This window comes from Octopus bimaculoides, chromosome 11, assembly GCF_001194135.2.
Source record: "Octopus bimaculoides isolate UCB-OBI-ISO-001 chromosome 11, ASM119413v2, whole genome shotgun sequence".
Taxonomy (NCBI): domain Eukaryota; kingdom Metazoa; phylum Mollusca; class Cephalopoda; order Octopoda; family Octopodidae; genus Octopus; species Octopus bimaculoides.
The window spans coordinates 59,971,919-59,987,610 of NC_068991.1; the positions used below are offsets into that span (position 1 = coordinate 59,971,919).

Consider the following 15,692-nt stretch of genomic DNA (forward strand, 5'->3'; position numbering starts at 1 on the left):
TTATCTTTCATTCTTTCGGGGTTCATAAAACAAGCAATACCCAAGTACTGAGGTCAATGAAATCGCATTTTCCCCTCCCTTGAAAATCACTGGCCTTTATTAGTTTCTTTTTTTACTCCATGTTCTTACTGTGTAATATTGTTTAAATTTATTATCTTTTCTCCTGAATTATCGCAAAAGATAATGGTACTGCTTAAATACAGAGGTCCCGACGCAGCTATGTAACCCCAACCCTAAAATTAACCCCCTAATGATTGCATTGCAAAAACCTATCGTTATGTAGATGCATCGGGACCTCTGTATTTAAGTAGTGCCAAGATAATTTCCTTTTCTTTTGTCAGTCTGAATCTCATTTTTTCCAGTTTTTTGTATCCCACATTTTGAAACACTTGACATTCGCATTAAAAAAAAATCTTCTCTTCATTGAATCTTTCACGATTAAAATTAATGTCCCCTCCCAGCTACTTTTGCCTATTCGGCTGACTTTCCGGGTTGCTCTCCTATATACCCTGGAATTTCTCCCTTTTTGTCGGGACTTTTCAAAATTATCTTTGTATCTCACCCTAACTAGAGCTAACAGTATCAAAATAGCCGAAGTATCAACTGGTGTTTACATATTGTCGCTGCTAATTACGAAGGATAAGATGTTTTTTTTTTGTTAGTGGTAAAAGGCTTTTCAGCCTGTAGTCATTCTGTTTGGTAGAAATAACCAAATCACATTTTATTATCTCTACCCATTTCCATTTACTTTATTCTGTCTTCATGACATGTGTAGGGAAGCCTTTAAACAAAAGTCTTATTCGTATCGTATTATTTGTGTCCAGTTCTTCACATACAAAAGTCTTGACCATTTGTCGTTTTATATACCAGGAGTATAGAATATAGTACTTCCCTTAGAATCTAAGTGAGGATTAACAAGAAAGGCATCTGGTTGTAGAAAACTCTGCCTCAACATTCTCTTGCCTGACTTATGCCAAGCATGGAAAAACGGATGTTTAAACAATGATGTTTTAATTTTTTTTTTCTTTTTCTATTTTTTCCCATAGTTTTCCAAAGTTATGGAAGCTCTGAGTAACATGGCTGTCTTCTATACTGTGGAAGTTGACAGTGTTCCAATATATGTTCATTACTTTGACATTACGTTGATACCGTCAACTATTTTCTTCTTTAATGCTCAACATATCAAAGTTGATTGGGAGTAAGTTTAACTTGATTTTTTTGTTTGTTTTTAATTATTCTATTTTTGTTGCATTTAATCAGAAGGAAGGGTCAATGCCGATGACCTTTCACAGATTTGTGAGATTGATGTGGTTGACGTTCAGCGAGTGTAGGAACAATGTAGGTTGGAAAGGAATTTTATGGTGGAAGCCTGAGAAGGGAGACAGACTGAGTTATGAAATGAGGAAAGGCAGATGTGTCAGGTGGGGAGGATACATGAAGCTGACTTTGATGAGTAGTAGTAGTAGAGTTACTGAGGAGGCAACACCTCTGTGAACTACATTGCTGCTAGTGTGAATTAGTGGGTTCTTGACAATAATGAGGATGGTCTTCTTTTGGATACAGTCTAAGATGTTTTTGTTTTTTAAAAGTACTTTCCCAGTTGTGGAAGCAGCATTGCATCATGGGTTTCACTCAAGCTTTGTAGAGTTTGAGCTGTTACTCAGGTTTGAAGTATATTCTGCACTAAAGGAGAAGGTTAGGATTTGGAATGCTACTTTTTACCTTGTCATATATCTTTTTCAAATTGCTCAACCAAGTGGTAGCTCCCTCATTGATTCAGTTGGAGAATATTTCCGATGTCTTTGTTAGGCACAGGTGTTACTGTGTAATTAAGAAGTTTGCTTCCCAACCATGTGGGTTTTGGTTCAGTCCCACTGCATGGCACCTTGGGTAAAGTGTCTTCTACTCTAGCCCCAAGCCAATCAAAGCCTTGTGAGTAGGTTTGGTAGATGGAAACTGAAAGAAACCCATTATGTGTATGTGTGTGACTCTTGTCTAGACATCATGTGATGGTTGTAAATGAGCATTAAAATCATACATGTAATGTTCGTTTTTAGCCTTCCGTGAGAAACTTGTCTCACTATGGGAAAATATTTTGTTGCTTGGAAATGGAGGAGTTAGTGATAACTGTAGAGAATTTGTGCCTCAATAAATTCCATCTGGACCATGCAAGCATGGAAAAGTAGACATTGAATGATGATGTGGTTGGTAAGCAAAAGTCTTTGTAGTAAGAAGTTTGCTTCCCAACCACCAACCACATGCTTCCAGGTTCAGTCCAACTGCCTGACACCTTAGGCATGTATTTTCTACTATAAGACTGGTCTGACTAATGCCTTCTGAGTTGATTTGATTGACAGAAACTGAAAATAGCCTCTTACATATATGAGGGAGTGCTGAAAAGTTCCTGACTTTAAGGGTACTGCAAAAGGCCTGGTTCTTTTACAGGGCTTAGAAAAAACTGGAGGACCATTGCAATAAGTGTATGAATCTGAGAGGGGAATATCTTGAATAAAATCATAATTGACTGATCCTGCTGTATTTTATTTTATCCAAAGCCAGGAATTTTGCAGCCCCACCACCCATATGTATAAATCTATATGTGTGTGTGCATGTATGTGTTATTGTCTCCTTGCCTTGACATAATGTGACTGTTGTAAACGAGCGTTACTGTCATTCATTCCAATATTCTGTGAAGTCATTTCTGGCCATGGGGAAATATTACCTTGCTTGGAAATGTGAGGTTTAGTAATAGGAAGGGCATCTGGCCATTAAAAATCTGCTTCAATAAATTCTGCTTGACCCATGTGAGCATGGAAAAGTGGATGTTAAAATGAGGAGGAGGATTTTTATTCTTTATCATTACCATTTTTTGTCTTTTGCTTATAATTTCCTCGCCTATTACTTTTATGTTTTTTTTTTCCATATATTATTTTCTACTTCCTAGAACACCAGATCACACCAAATTTGTTGGCAGTTTCAAGACAAAACAGGACGTGATTGATGTGGTAGAAGTTATTTTTCGAGGAGCAATGAAAGGAAAACTAATTGTGAAAAGCCCCCTGGATCCTCGCAATGTACCTCGATATGAGCTAATTTACAAAGACATATAATGTCATCCAGGTGAACCAACATCTGTTTCCATCTGTCCTTGGTCATCTTCAACACCAGTTCCTGGCAACCACTTTCATATCTCATGGCTCTGACATGATTAAGTTTGAAGATCAACATATATACAAGCATGGCTGTGTGGCTAGAAGCATGCTTCTCAATTATAAGATTCCAGGTTCAATCCCTCTGTGTGGCGCCTTGGGCAAATATCTTCAACTATAGTTCTGGGCCGACCAAAGCATTGTAAGTGGATCTGGTAAACAGAATCTGAAATAAGCCTGTCATATATTAAGTGATTTAAGTTATAGAACAAAGTTCGACAAGTTCAATCATATTTTTAATCTATTTCACTATACAATTGTTTTGTACAGAAAAACAAATTCATTTTAAGAATCTGAGTTGTTAAAGAGTATTCATCAGTAGCACAATAAGAAAATAATAATAATAATAAAGAAAAAAGGACTTTAGAATTACATGGGTATGGTGTTCTAACTAATTTTTGTAATGTGTAATTGTTCTTGGAGTCATGTCTAAAATAGACGTAACTCTAAGAGCAATTACACATTGTTCAAATTCTTAGAATGAATTTATCTTTCTGTACGAAACGATTGTATAGCGAAATAAAAAAAATTTTTTTTATTCCATATTAACATCTAATCTCCTCCATTTACGAAAAATATGACTGAATTTGTCGAACGTCATTCTATAACTTGAATCATATACTTAATATACTTACATAACCTTTCATATCTATGCCGATTTACATCAGTAAATTCAAAGTAAAGTATGAAGAATCATCTTAGAAATCTTATGGAAACTGCTCCAATTAAAGAATGAATCCACATTCAACCTTTTTTTAAAAAAAGAATGACTGTGTGGTAAGTAGCTTGCTTACCAACTACATGATTCTGGGCTCAATCCCATTGTGTGGCAACTTTGGGAAGTGTCTTCTGCTATAGTCTCAGGCTAGCCAAAGCCTTGTGAGTGGATTTGGTAGGCAGAAACTGAAAGAAGTCCATCGTGTGTATATATATATATATATATATATATATGTGTGTGTGTGTGTATCTGTTTGTGTGTCTGTGTTTGTCACCCCAACATCACTTGACAACCGATGTTGGTGTGCCTGTCCCTGTAACTTAGCAGTTCGGCAAAATAGACCGATAGTCTTTGTAAGCTTAGTACTTATTCTAAGTCCTGGGATCAATTTGTCCAACTAAAGGCAGTGCTCCAGCATGACCACAAACAAACGACCAAAACAAGTAAAACAATACAAGAATATCTATGTATATATATGCTAACACACACATATATATATATATATATGTATGTGGAGGGAGCTGACTCTTTGGCTTGACATTGCATGGTAGTTGTAAATGAAGGTTTCTGTCATGCAAGTAGTGAACTCTGAAAAACATGTCTGGCCATAGGGAAATATTACCTTACTTGGAAACAGGTGAGGGTTGGCAAGAGGAAGAGCATGTAGCCTTAGAAAATGGCAACAAGTGCCAGGAGCCCAGTAGCATTTATATGAAGATACCTTTCCTTAGACGAGCAGCTACTAAAGGGCTGAAGGGCCACATCTGTCCTGCATTTGTTGAGGTGTCTTTGAGCGACTGTTTTCCAGAGGCATTTCTGTGACATGCTAATTAAACCCATGACCCTGACAGGTGCTATTACTCTAAGTCAGGGTAGACCTAGTGGCTACGGAGTGGTTCCATGCTCATCAAAACAATGGAACCCCTGAAACAGGGCCCCACTACCAGATATCACTTGAAGTCATACCCTGGTTATTCTGTGGTTAAATAAATGATGACAACAACAACAACATTAATTTAAAAATATATCATTTAAATTGAATGTTTTTATTAATTTTTATAATTTTTGGTGTAAGATGAATGTTTTAAACTTAAACAAAAAAACTATGCTGATTTTTTTTTTAAGTAAAATAAAAAATATATAAAAAATAAAATCAATAAAAAGGTAAATAAATAACATTTTTGTGTTTTGAGATGTTAGCTACATTTCTCATGTTTACACATCATATGAGTAAACTAAATGTCAGCTGATAAGCCTTAACATACTTCTGTAATCTCAAAACTGCTGCTGCCCTCTTACTTTTTTTTGTTTTTGTCCTATCCCTACCCCATCAATGTGCTTGTTTAGCATAGTTCTAAGTACATTGCCTTTTTTATTTTGTGGTTCTGCTGCTGTTGGAGTCATCTTGTTATATTCACTGATTAAAACATTCACAGAGGCATAATCATATTAGCAGAAGCCCTGAGTTGTTATCTGGAAGTTGAGTGGATAGGTCGAGGTAGATGGGAAGTAGTGATTTCTTTAAGGATTGAGTGCGAAAGAGGAATAAAATAATCCTCTTCAGGGAGGTGTCTTTCTCTCTCTCTCTCTCTCTCTCAACAAGGCATAGGGAAGTTACTCTGAAGAGACTATACGTAGAACATACCATCTATACTAATTGTACAATGATCTGTGGGTCTCGCTGTAGTAAGGAAAATAAAAATGTATTTCAGTGTGTTAATTTAAAGAATACAAATAAGAGGATTGCAGATTTAAAACTGTAATAAAACAGACTGACGAGTGCAAATGTAACTGCACCAAATGTACAGTCAGCTTTCACTTGCATGTGGGTATAGCTCGGTAACATGTACCATGTTAGTTTTCAGGTGTCTTATGTTGTTGCAAGCAAACAGAGGCACCCTACTGACTGTATCTCACTTCAGATCCAGATCTGGTGGAACATCTACGACGTGATGTCTGATGGCAGGAAAAAGGCTGCACCTGCTGTAACCAGCTGAGAAGACTGAGGGAATATGAAATGAGTCTTGCTCAAGACACGGAAAGTGTCACCTGGTCCTTACGTCAATGAGCTGACTGCTCTAGCCATTGAGTCCTGTCCCTTTTATATACACAATATATTATTACATCGCTATATTTCATATAATTGTCTCATTTATAAGAAATATAAAGATGCCGTCAATCTGAAAAAACGAAAAGTGTTGGGCGGGGGTGGTGGTGACCATAACATCTTGGCTGGTATGAAGTAGAAAAATAATCATAACAAATGTAAATTACAGAACAATTCAGAGAGCTTCCTTCTAAGCCTTACAAAGCCCATTTTGGGCCCCAAGAAATCTGGTTAGTTACTAATTACTTCCCTTGGAAACCTGATTGCATTGCTGATCTGGGAGAGCACAACCTTATTTAACGAATCCAAGTACCGTGTAGAATTCTTCAGCTTGTCTCCATTGCAGTTTCTTCATCTTCTGTCAAAGAATCAGAGTCAATGACAAATTCCCATAATTCCTTCAGAGCAGAGACTGAAGAGAGAGGTGAAAGCAAATACATTCATTAACTAAAACATAGACAAAAGAAAACATGGGAATGATCCAAATATAGAAAATGTTGTATTAGTGGGGGTCTATATTACTGGAGAAAGACTAAGATGTAGTATTATTGGAAGTTTGGCGAAGGCGAATGAAATATAGAATAAAATATGTATTAGTGTAATTTTGATTCTTTTCAGAACATACAGGCATTCTCTGTACAGTCATACTGCCTACCTCCCTTAGCCAAGAGGTCCTTGTCTTGCTGGTGCGACATAAAAGCACCTGGGCCAATGCCATGGTAAAACCACCCAGTATACTCTGTAAAGTGGTTGGCATTAGGAAGGGGCATCCAGCTGCAGAAACCATGCCAAAACTGGAGCTTGGGCAGCTCTCCAGTTTGTCAGCTCCTGTTAAACTGTTTAACCCATGCAAGCAGAGAAAAGGGAGATTAAATGATGATGATAGATTTATTAGGATTTAATAGAGGTAGACATGGCTGTATGGTTATGACGCTTGCTTCCCAATCACATGGTTGTGGGTTCAGTCCCACTGAGCAGTACCATGGGTGTCTTCTACTATAGTCCTGGGCTGTGAGTGGATTTAGTAAATGAAAACTAAAAGAAGCCTGTTGTGTGTGTGTACATTTTTTTTGGATATCATGTGGTGATTGTAAATAAGCATCTTCATTATCACATATGCGAGGTTTGTTCCCAGTCTAGCCATGTTTTCCATGTTAACTTGCTTGGAAATGGGTGAGGGTCAGTAACAGGAAGGGCATCTGCCTCAACAAATTCCGTCAGGCCCATGGAAACAAGGAAAAGTGATGTTAAATGATGTTGAGCTTAGACAAGCTGCAAGGCTGGATACAATATGATATAGAAATATTTCTTTAACACTTTAGCATTCAGCATACTTTGTCAAATGTAATGCTTATATATATATATTCACATTATTTGGAATTAATCACATCATGTAGCTTCAAAATTTTGATGATGTGATTGTTTATTTTCAGAACGACATTGTTGGGTAGGTGTGAGAAGCTGGATCTGGCCAGTTTGAGCATAAAGCAGGAAAACTATATGGGCTGGATGTGACAGATTTAAAAACTCAAGGGTTAAACACAAAGCCATGGCATCTTGGGCAGGGTCTTCTATGGTGGTTTTAGGTCAAACAAAGCCTTATGATTGAGTTTGGTAGACAGAAGTTGAAAGAAGCCTATCATACATATGTACACGTGTTTGTGTCTTCTTGTCATGACATTGTGTAATAGTTGTAACCAAGCAGCACCATAACACAAGTAATGTTGATTTCCAATCTTTCATGAAAATGAGACAGCCATGAGGAAATATTTTGCTTTGAACAGGTGAGAGTTAGCAACAGGAAGGGTATCCAACTGTAGAACATCTGCCTCACTGAATTCTGTCTGACCCAGGTAAGCACATAAGATTGGATATCAAAATAATGATGATAATAATAATGAAACACACAAACTATCATTAGAGCTGATTACTTTAACTTCTGTATCCCTGGATTTGTTATATATTTTACCATTTTCAGAACAAGGATAGGTTGAGTTCACCGTGACTTATGCTGACATTAGTAATCTAAAATTCTTTTAGGTAGCATAAGTGTTACAATTATATTCAGGAACCAAGGCTAACAAGACTTTACTTCACTGTATTTGTCAGTAACACACACAAGTACATAGGAGAACTATTTTAGCTTTTTCAGTACCATATTTCTGTTGAAATGAACCTTCCAAATAATTTAGATAAATAATGAAGAATTTAGTAAAATAATTTAGTCGTTATTAAGTTGGTGTTTGGAACATAATTTAACATGAAATTTTAATGGAAAGCTTTAATTTAGATCATTTAACCCTTTCATTATCATATCTTTTTTAAATATACTGCCTTTGTTTCAGCTAATTTTGAAAAATAAAGAAGAATTCAGTAAGTCACTATTAAGCTAATTTAACAAAAGTCCAATGGAAATTTTAAAATTTAAATTACTTCAAAACAAGAAGTTTCTATCAGAAGGTGAAAGGTAATCTCAGGCAGATTGATATCAAACAGTCACATTCATTGTTGACTAACACATTTAATAACATCTACAATTATAGAAAAGCTGTTAGTTGATAAATACTGAATCTCTTTACCTTCAATTTTCCACTGGCTTTCTTCATTCATTTCCACTAGGTGTTGTAAATGACTGATCAAAATCGTGTATTTGTGCAACACGTCACGTACAAAAAAATTTTGTTCTTTCTGGCTAATGGTGTAAAGCAGTAAGGCCCCTTCATAAAGGACATATTCACAAGTGCAGTCCTTAACATTTGGTTTCTCCTTGTTACTATCCATGCAGTTGTTGCAAATCATTTCTCTTCCATCAAGCTTTGTACTTTGTGCTTTCTTGCAGTGACATTGGTGTTGCTCAAGGATGTGGTACAGAATGTGGACACAACATTTCACACACTGGGAATAGAAACAGCAGTTGAACAGTAAGGAATGACATGTAATTACTGAGATTTCCACCTGCCCCTGTATGTATGTGTGTGTGTCTATTAATGTTTGTTAATACATAGGTGCAGGTATGGCTGTGAGGTAAGAAGTTTGTTTCTCAATCACATGGTTCTGGGTTCAGTCCTGCTGCATGGAACCTTGGGCACGTGTCTTCTACTACAGTCCTAGGCTGACCAGAGCCTTCTGAGTGGATTTGGTGTTTGTGTGTGTCTCTCCTTGTCCTGACATGGTGTAATAGATGTGAATGAGTATCATACAAGCAATGTCATTCATTTCTAATTATCTGTAAGAACATATCTGGCCATGGGGGAAATATTACCTAGCATGGAAACAGGTAGAGATTGGTAACAGGAAGGGCATTGGACCATAGAAAAATCTGCCTCAATAAACTCTGTCTGACCCATGCAAGTGTGGAAAAGTGGACGTTAAAATAATGATCATGATATCTAGTTTAAAATGTGTGAAATGTATTATAGTGAAACAAATTTGTGAACAGGAATGGCTATGTGGATACAGAGTTTGCTTTGTAACTGCATGGTCTCAAGTTCTATCTGAAATACAACTTTGAATACATCTGTGACACATTTTTAGTAATTTCCTTCCCATCCCTACCTTTTATTGTAGTTAATCATCAGAAAACCAGAAATCTCTTTTCTGCTACAATATGATAAGCTGTCAGTCAATAGGAAATCCACAATGTGATTGTTTAACTTGTTAGAAATAGTAGCCAAATTTTCTTCAAATCATGCCTTACTCTCTAATAAAAAGGAAAGAGTTAGATACACTAAGCCTGACAACTAGAGGATAGTCATGAGTGAACAGTTACGAGTATTGGATTGTTGAACCAGGACTGGTATGGAATTAACTCCTCTTGTTACCATGTTTCTGTTGAAATATACTGCTTTTGCTTCAATTAGTTTAGAAAATAATGAAGCATAAAGTAAAATCACTTTGTCATTGTCAAGCTGATGTTTGGAACATAACACGAAATTTTGATGGAAGGTTTTAATTTAGATCACTTTAAGACAGGAAGTTTGTGTCATAGCACAAGATGCTGTTTTGGACAGATTAGTATCAGAAGGGTTAAGCAAGAACAGGAAAAACTGCAAGTGACATACATCAACTGTCTGAATCTCTTTCCCAACATGTCCTCCAAATACCCTCAACCTGTGCCCAATCACTACACCCCCTCCATCTATCACTCTCCTTTTACAATCTCATGAACTCACCCACACATCGTCTCCAATCCCTGGCCCACTCACCGTCCCCACCAACTTCTCTCACTACTTGAAGTGGCAATGTTCTTCCACATAATACAAGACACCTTTTTCTGTCCCTTAATACTACCCCCTGCTCTCAATTGAGGGGTTTTAATCTGAGACGTTATTCAGTGACCTCACTGCTGCTGGTACCATATAAAAAGTACCCAGTACACTCTGTAAAGTGGTTGGCATTAGGAAGGGCATCCAGTCATAGAAACCATGAAAGAAACAGACATTAACCCTTTAGTGTTCAGATTACACTGTTAAATGTAATGTTTATTTATTCCCATTGTTTTTAATCAATCATGCATTATCTTATAGCTTTGAGAATTTGATGATGTGATGATTAGAATTTGATGACATGTTTATTTTGAGGATGTCATTGTAGGATAGGAATGAGAGTCCAGATCTGGATGGTTTGAACAAAACAGGTAGAATACTTGGGCCGGATATGGCCAGTTTAAATAATCCTTTCTACTATAGGTACAAGGCCTAGATTTTGTGGGGAGGGGGACAGTCAATCACATCGAACGCCAGCAATGAATTGGTACTTAATTTATCAACCATGAAAGAATGAAAGGCAAAGTCGACCTTGACGGAATTTGAACTCAGAATGTAGTGACAAGTGAAGTGTGGCTAAGCATTTTGCCTAGCATGCTAACAACTCTGCCAGCTCACTGCCTTCAGCCAGTTTAAATAATGATGATGATGAATACTTTAATACACACCTCAAGACATCCTAAATACTATGAGTATTTAAACACATGGTATACCCCTAGAGGCAAAGTGGAGAGTGATCAACTATCATAGGGGATACAATCCCTTCTAAATTACATTCAGTTGACACAAGTTTGAAAGTTTGAAGTTTAAGTCAAAGAGTAAAAGAGAAAGAAAAAAAGCAGACTTAATTAGCACTGGTGCCACACAAAAAGTACCCAGTCCACTCTGTAAAGTAGTTGGCATTAGGGAGGGCACCCAGCTGTAAAAACCATACCAATGTAAACAGTGGAGCTGGCACAGTCCCCAGGCTTACCAGCTTCTGTCAAGCCATCCAACCCATGCCTGCAGGAAAGACAGATGTTACTATATAGTCTGATGTATCCTTCCATTATTAAGGTGTTAAGATGTGATTTGATGGAGATTTAGTAGTTGTTTCTAGCAAGTTGTGCAACCACTTAGTGGTTCCCTTCTCGACATTTTGGGTAGTAAGACCACAAAAGAAAAAAAAAAACCTATCTTACCTCCATGTTACATGGACATTGAGATTCAACAAGACAAGATGCCCCCAATGGCTGTTGTGAACACAATGTAGTTAAAATTTCTATCACCTGCAGAAGAAAGAAGAAAAAACAACACATATTTTGGCACAGGTATGGTTGTGTGGTTAAGACGCTTACTTTGCAATCATGTAATTTTGGGATCAGTCCCACTGCATAGAACCCTGGGCAAATATCTTCTACCATAGCACTGGGTCAACTATTGCCTTACCAGTGAATTGGGTAGATGGAAACTGTGTGGAAGCCCCTTGTGTGTGTATGAATGCATGTTTTTGCACATGGCTTAGTGGTTAGGGAGGGCATTTGGTTCATGATCCTAAGGTCTGAGTTTGACTCCTTGCAGTGCATTGTGACCTTGAGCAAGACACTTTATTTTACATTGCTCCAGTCCACTCAGCTGGCGAAAATGAGTAGTACCTGTATTTCAAAGGGGCAGCCTTGTCACATTCTGTGTCAAGCTGAATCTCCCTGAGAACTACATTAAGGGTATGTGTGACTGTGGAGTGCTCAGCCGCTTTCACATCAATTTTAATGAGCAGGCTGTTCTGTTGACTGGATCAACTGGAACATTCAACTGTCATAACCAGTGGAGAGCCAGGCCCCTACAACCACTTGACAACCAGTGTAGGTTTGTTCACATCCCTGTAACTTAGCAGTTCAGCATAAGAGACCAACAGAATAAATACAAGACTTAAAAAAAAAAATTCTAATATTGACTAGTTCAACTAAACCCTTAAAAGGCAGTGCACCAGCATGGCCACAGTCCAATGACTGAAACAAGTTAGAAGATAAAGATTCATTAAGAATGGGTTGAGGTATTACAATTTGCCTCAAATGTTAAGAAAATTCTTCAGGGCTCGGGAATCTAGCACAAGATGAGGGAAGAGAGGTGTGTCTGTGCAGAGAAGGAACAATGAAACATGAATTTACAAATTCATAGGTCATGATTACACTGTATAGTAACATTAATTAAAATGCATTGATGCAATAATTAGCCAGGTAATAGGTGTAGATGTAACTGTGTGCATGAGAAGGATGCTTCCAAATTATGCGGTCTCATGTTCAGTCCCACTGTTCAGCACCTTGAGCAAATGTCTTCTGCTCTATCCTTGGACTGACCAAAACTTTGTGAGTGGATTTGGTAGATGGAAACTAAAAGGATCCCATCATGCATCTGTGTGTGTGTGAGAGAGAGAGAGAGAGAGGCTGCCCAATGATTGGAATTGACGTAGTTATATGTAATTCTTAATTACATTTGTTGCAACACTACATGGAATACACATTTCATGAATATAAATGAATCCATCATCATCATCATTGTTTAACATCTGTTTTCCATACTGGTTAGGGCTGGATGGTTTGACAGGAGCTGGTAAGCTGGAGAGCTGTACCAGGCTCAAATTGTCAGTTTTAGCATTATTTCTATGGTTGGATGCCCTTCCTAATGCCAACTGCTTTATAGTGTGTACCAGGTGCTTCTGGAATTTCAGTTTGTATGGATAGATTATTCTTTAAGATAAACAATATACAGATATACACTATGTTAGCTGGTTTTATATGTATGTATTTATGTGTGTGTACTGTTGTCTACACATCATGTGATGGCTATAAATGAGCCTCGTCATACAAGCAATATCTTTTTCCAGTGTTCCATGGAAAACATGTTTAGTCATGAGAAATATTACCTTATTTTGAAACAGGTGAAGGATGGTGATACAAAGGACATCCAACTATAGAAAATCTGCCTCAACAAATTTCATCTGACTCATGCAAGCATGGAAAAGTGGATGTTAAATGATGAAAATGAAGATGATGTAATCATGGTGCTTGAAATAGCCTTAGGGATGCAATAATATTTCATTTCTGTCTCGGGCTTAAGGAGAAAATTATTTTCTCAAATGGACTTTTAGATAATGTTAACAGGGATCAGTTTCAAATTTTAATATTGATGAGGAGTGCAGCACTCTTGCTTAACATGGTCACTAAACATGCTAGAAATAGCAGTGAAACTATGAGTCAGGGAAGTCACTCGATCTGCAAGAAATAACAGCACATGACCAGCCATATCCATTTCACCAGTCTCCTCTTACTCCTTAATAATAATTTTTTAAAAATCAATATTGCTGCTACTGCCATCATCTTCTTCATCACCATTTTAATGTTTGCTTTTGATCTATGGCATGGGTTGGGTAGGTCATTTTGAGGCAGTATTTTATGGCAGGATGCTCTTCCAGATGCCAACTCTTATATTTTATGACACAAAGGAAAAAAAGGGGAAACCAATTAGGAGACAAGATGGAAGAACAAAACATGAAAATAAGGGAAAAACCTATTTTGAATATGCAAGGTGCATTTGTAAAACTAGGTATTAACTCACAGTATGGTACAGCTGCATGGGAATCTTACATTCGGCTGAATCTCTCAATAGTTGGTAACTCATGTTGTATATGGTTGATAGGAGGCATTCATCTGGAAACAGAAAAGTTGTATAGAGTTAAGTCAGCCATTGTCAGAGTCAGTCAGTCAGCTGCCATCGCTGTCCATTTTCCATGTTTGCATGGGTTGGACAAAGTTCACTGAAGCAGATTTTCTGTGGCTGGATACCCTTCCTGTCACTAACCCTTACCTGTTTCCAAGCAAAGTAATATGTTCCCTATGGTCAGATAAATTTCTGCTGAATAAAGCACTCAGTCCACTCTGTGGGGTGGTTGGTGTTAGGAAGGGCAACCAACCATAAAAACCATGCTAAAACAGACACTGAAGTGTGGTGCAATCTTCTACAGCTCATGTCAAACTGGCCAACCCATGCCAGCATGGAAAGCAGACGTTAAATGATGATAATGATGAATAAACACTGCTTGTATGACTGACAATCACTTACAAGTATTACACAATCTTTTCTACCCTAGGTACAAGGCCTGAAATTTTTTTTTAGATCGACCCCAGTATGCAACTGGTACTTAATTTATCAACCCCAAAAGGATGAAAAGCAAAGTTGACTTCAGCAGAAGTTGAACTTGGAACGTAAAGACAGACGAAATACCGCTAAGCATTTTGCCCGGCATGCTAACGTTTCTGCCAGCTCGCTGCCTTAAGTATTACACAATGTCAGGATAAGGAAACACTGAGACACATATGCATGCACACACACAAACACACATATATGATGAGCTTCTTTTAATTTCCATCAATCAAATTCATTCACAAGGCTTTGGTTGGCCCAGTATTGTATAATAGAAGACCTTGCTCAAAAGTGCCGTGCTGTGTGACTGAACCCAAGACCACATGGTTGGGAAGCAAGCTTCTTGCCCACACAGCCACACTTGCACCTCCACCCAATACAAACAGTGATTAAATAGCAAAAAAGGGGAGCATGACAACAAGGGACAAAAAACAAATAAACATACCGGTATTGTTGTTGGAGCACACTTGACTGATAATCTGTTGTGAATGACAGAGGTTGAGGAAAAGTTGCAACCCAGCTAGTTGTACCTCAAAGCATTGTTCATAGACCAAACAGTTTTTAATAATCCCACTGGAAACAGCTGGAAGAAACCTGAGAAAGCAAGTAACCAAATATAGAAAAATGAAGAATACACACACACACACACACATATATATATAGAGGGCTGAGGACTTGATGGGGGTACTTGGGTTGGAGGAATCGGTGGAACAGCTTCAAAACAACTGCCCCTGAGGTTCTCCTTCAGTTTGGGGAACAACCAAGAGTCACAGGGAGCAATGCTGGACTGTAGGGAGGGTGAGGGATAGTTTTAATGTCCATCTCTGTTGAGTGACTGATTACCAGGAAGCGAGTCATTGAGCATCATAGGAACATACTTTGCACAAATTTTATGCATGTTCAGATCTTCATGAATAATTCTGTGTTCTTAATACAGTCCATATATTGTGAAGTATACTTAAAAATACACTTTATAAGAAAATTTAACTTTCATCATCATCATCATCATCGTTTAACGTCCGCTCTCCATGCTAGCATGGGTTGGACGATTTGACTGAGGACTGGTGAAACCGGATGGCAACACCAGGCTCCAGTCTGATTTGGCAGAGTTTCTACAGCTGGATGCCCTTCCTAACGCCAACCACTCAGAGAGTGTAGTGGGTGCTTTTACGTGTCACCCGCACGAAAACGGCCACGCTCGAAATGGTGTCTTT

General features: G+C 37.8%; 2 protein-coding genes across 6 annotated transcripts in view; one reads left to right on the top strand and one right to left on the bottom strand.

Annotated features, from left to right (window-relative positions):
- Positions 1–5,105, top strand: part of LOC106879603 (thioredoxin-like protein 4B) — a 7,806-nt gene extending 2,701 nt beyond the window's left edge. Inside the window, exons 2-3 of one of the 2 annotated variants that reach the window (XM_014929252.2) lie at positions 1,047–1,198; positions 2,945–5,105. In XM_014929252.2, the coding sequence (XP_014784738.1) occupies positions 1,059–1,198; positions 2,945–3,110 (306 nt within the window). In that variant the 5' untranslated portion in view covers positions 1,047–1,058 and the 3' untranslated portion in view covers positions 3,111–5,105. Of the gene's footprint in view, positions 1–441; positions 1,199–2,944 lie in introns of those variants that run through there. The other variant, XM_014929251.2, reaches the window with a different exon arrangement.
- The window catches only part of LOC106879604 (serine-rich adhesin for platelets), a 45,687-nt gene continuing 34,933 nt past the window's right edge, over positions 4,939–15,692 (bottom strand). For 3 of the 4 annotated variants that reach the window (XM_014929254.2, XM_014929253.2, XM_052971875.1), the window contains exons 9-13: positions 14,924–15,072; positions 13,894–13,985; positions 11,481–11,567; positions 8,614–8,929; positions 4,939–6,446 (exon numbers count right to left, since the gene is read on the bottom strand). In XM_014929254.2, the coding sequence (XP_014784740.1) occupies positions 6,361–6,446; positions 8,614–8,929; positions 11,481–11,567; positions 13,894–13,985; positions 14,924–15,072 (730 nt within the window). In that variant the 3' untranslated portion in view covers positions 4,939–6,360. The remainder of the gene's footprint in view (positions 6,447–8,613; positions 8,930–11,480; positions 11,568–13,893; positions 13,986–14,923; positions 15,073–15,692) is intronic. The other variant, XM_052971876.1, reaches the window with a different exon arrangement.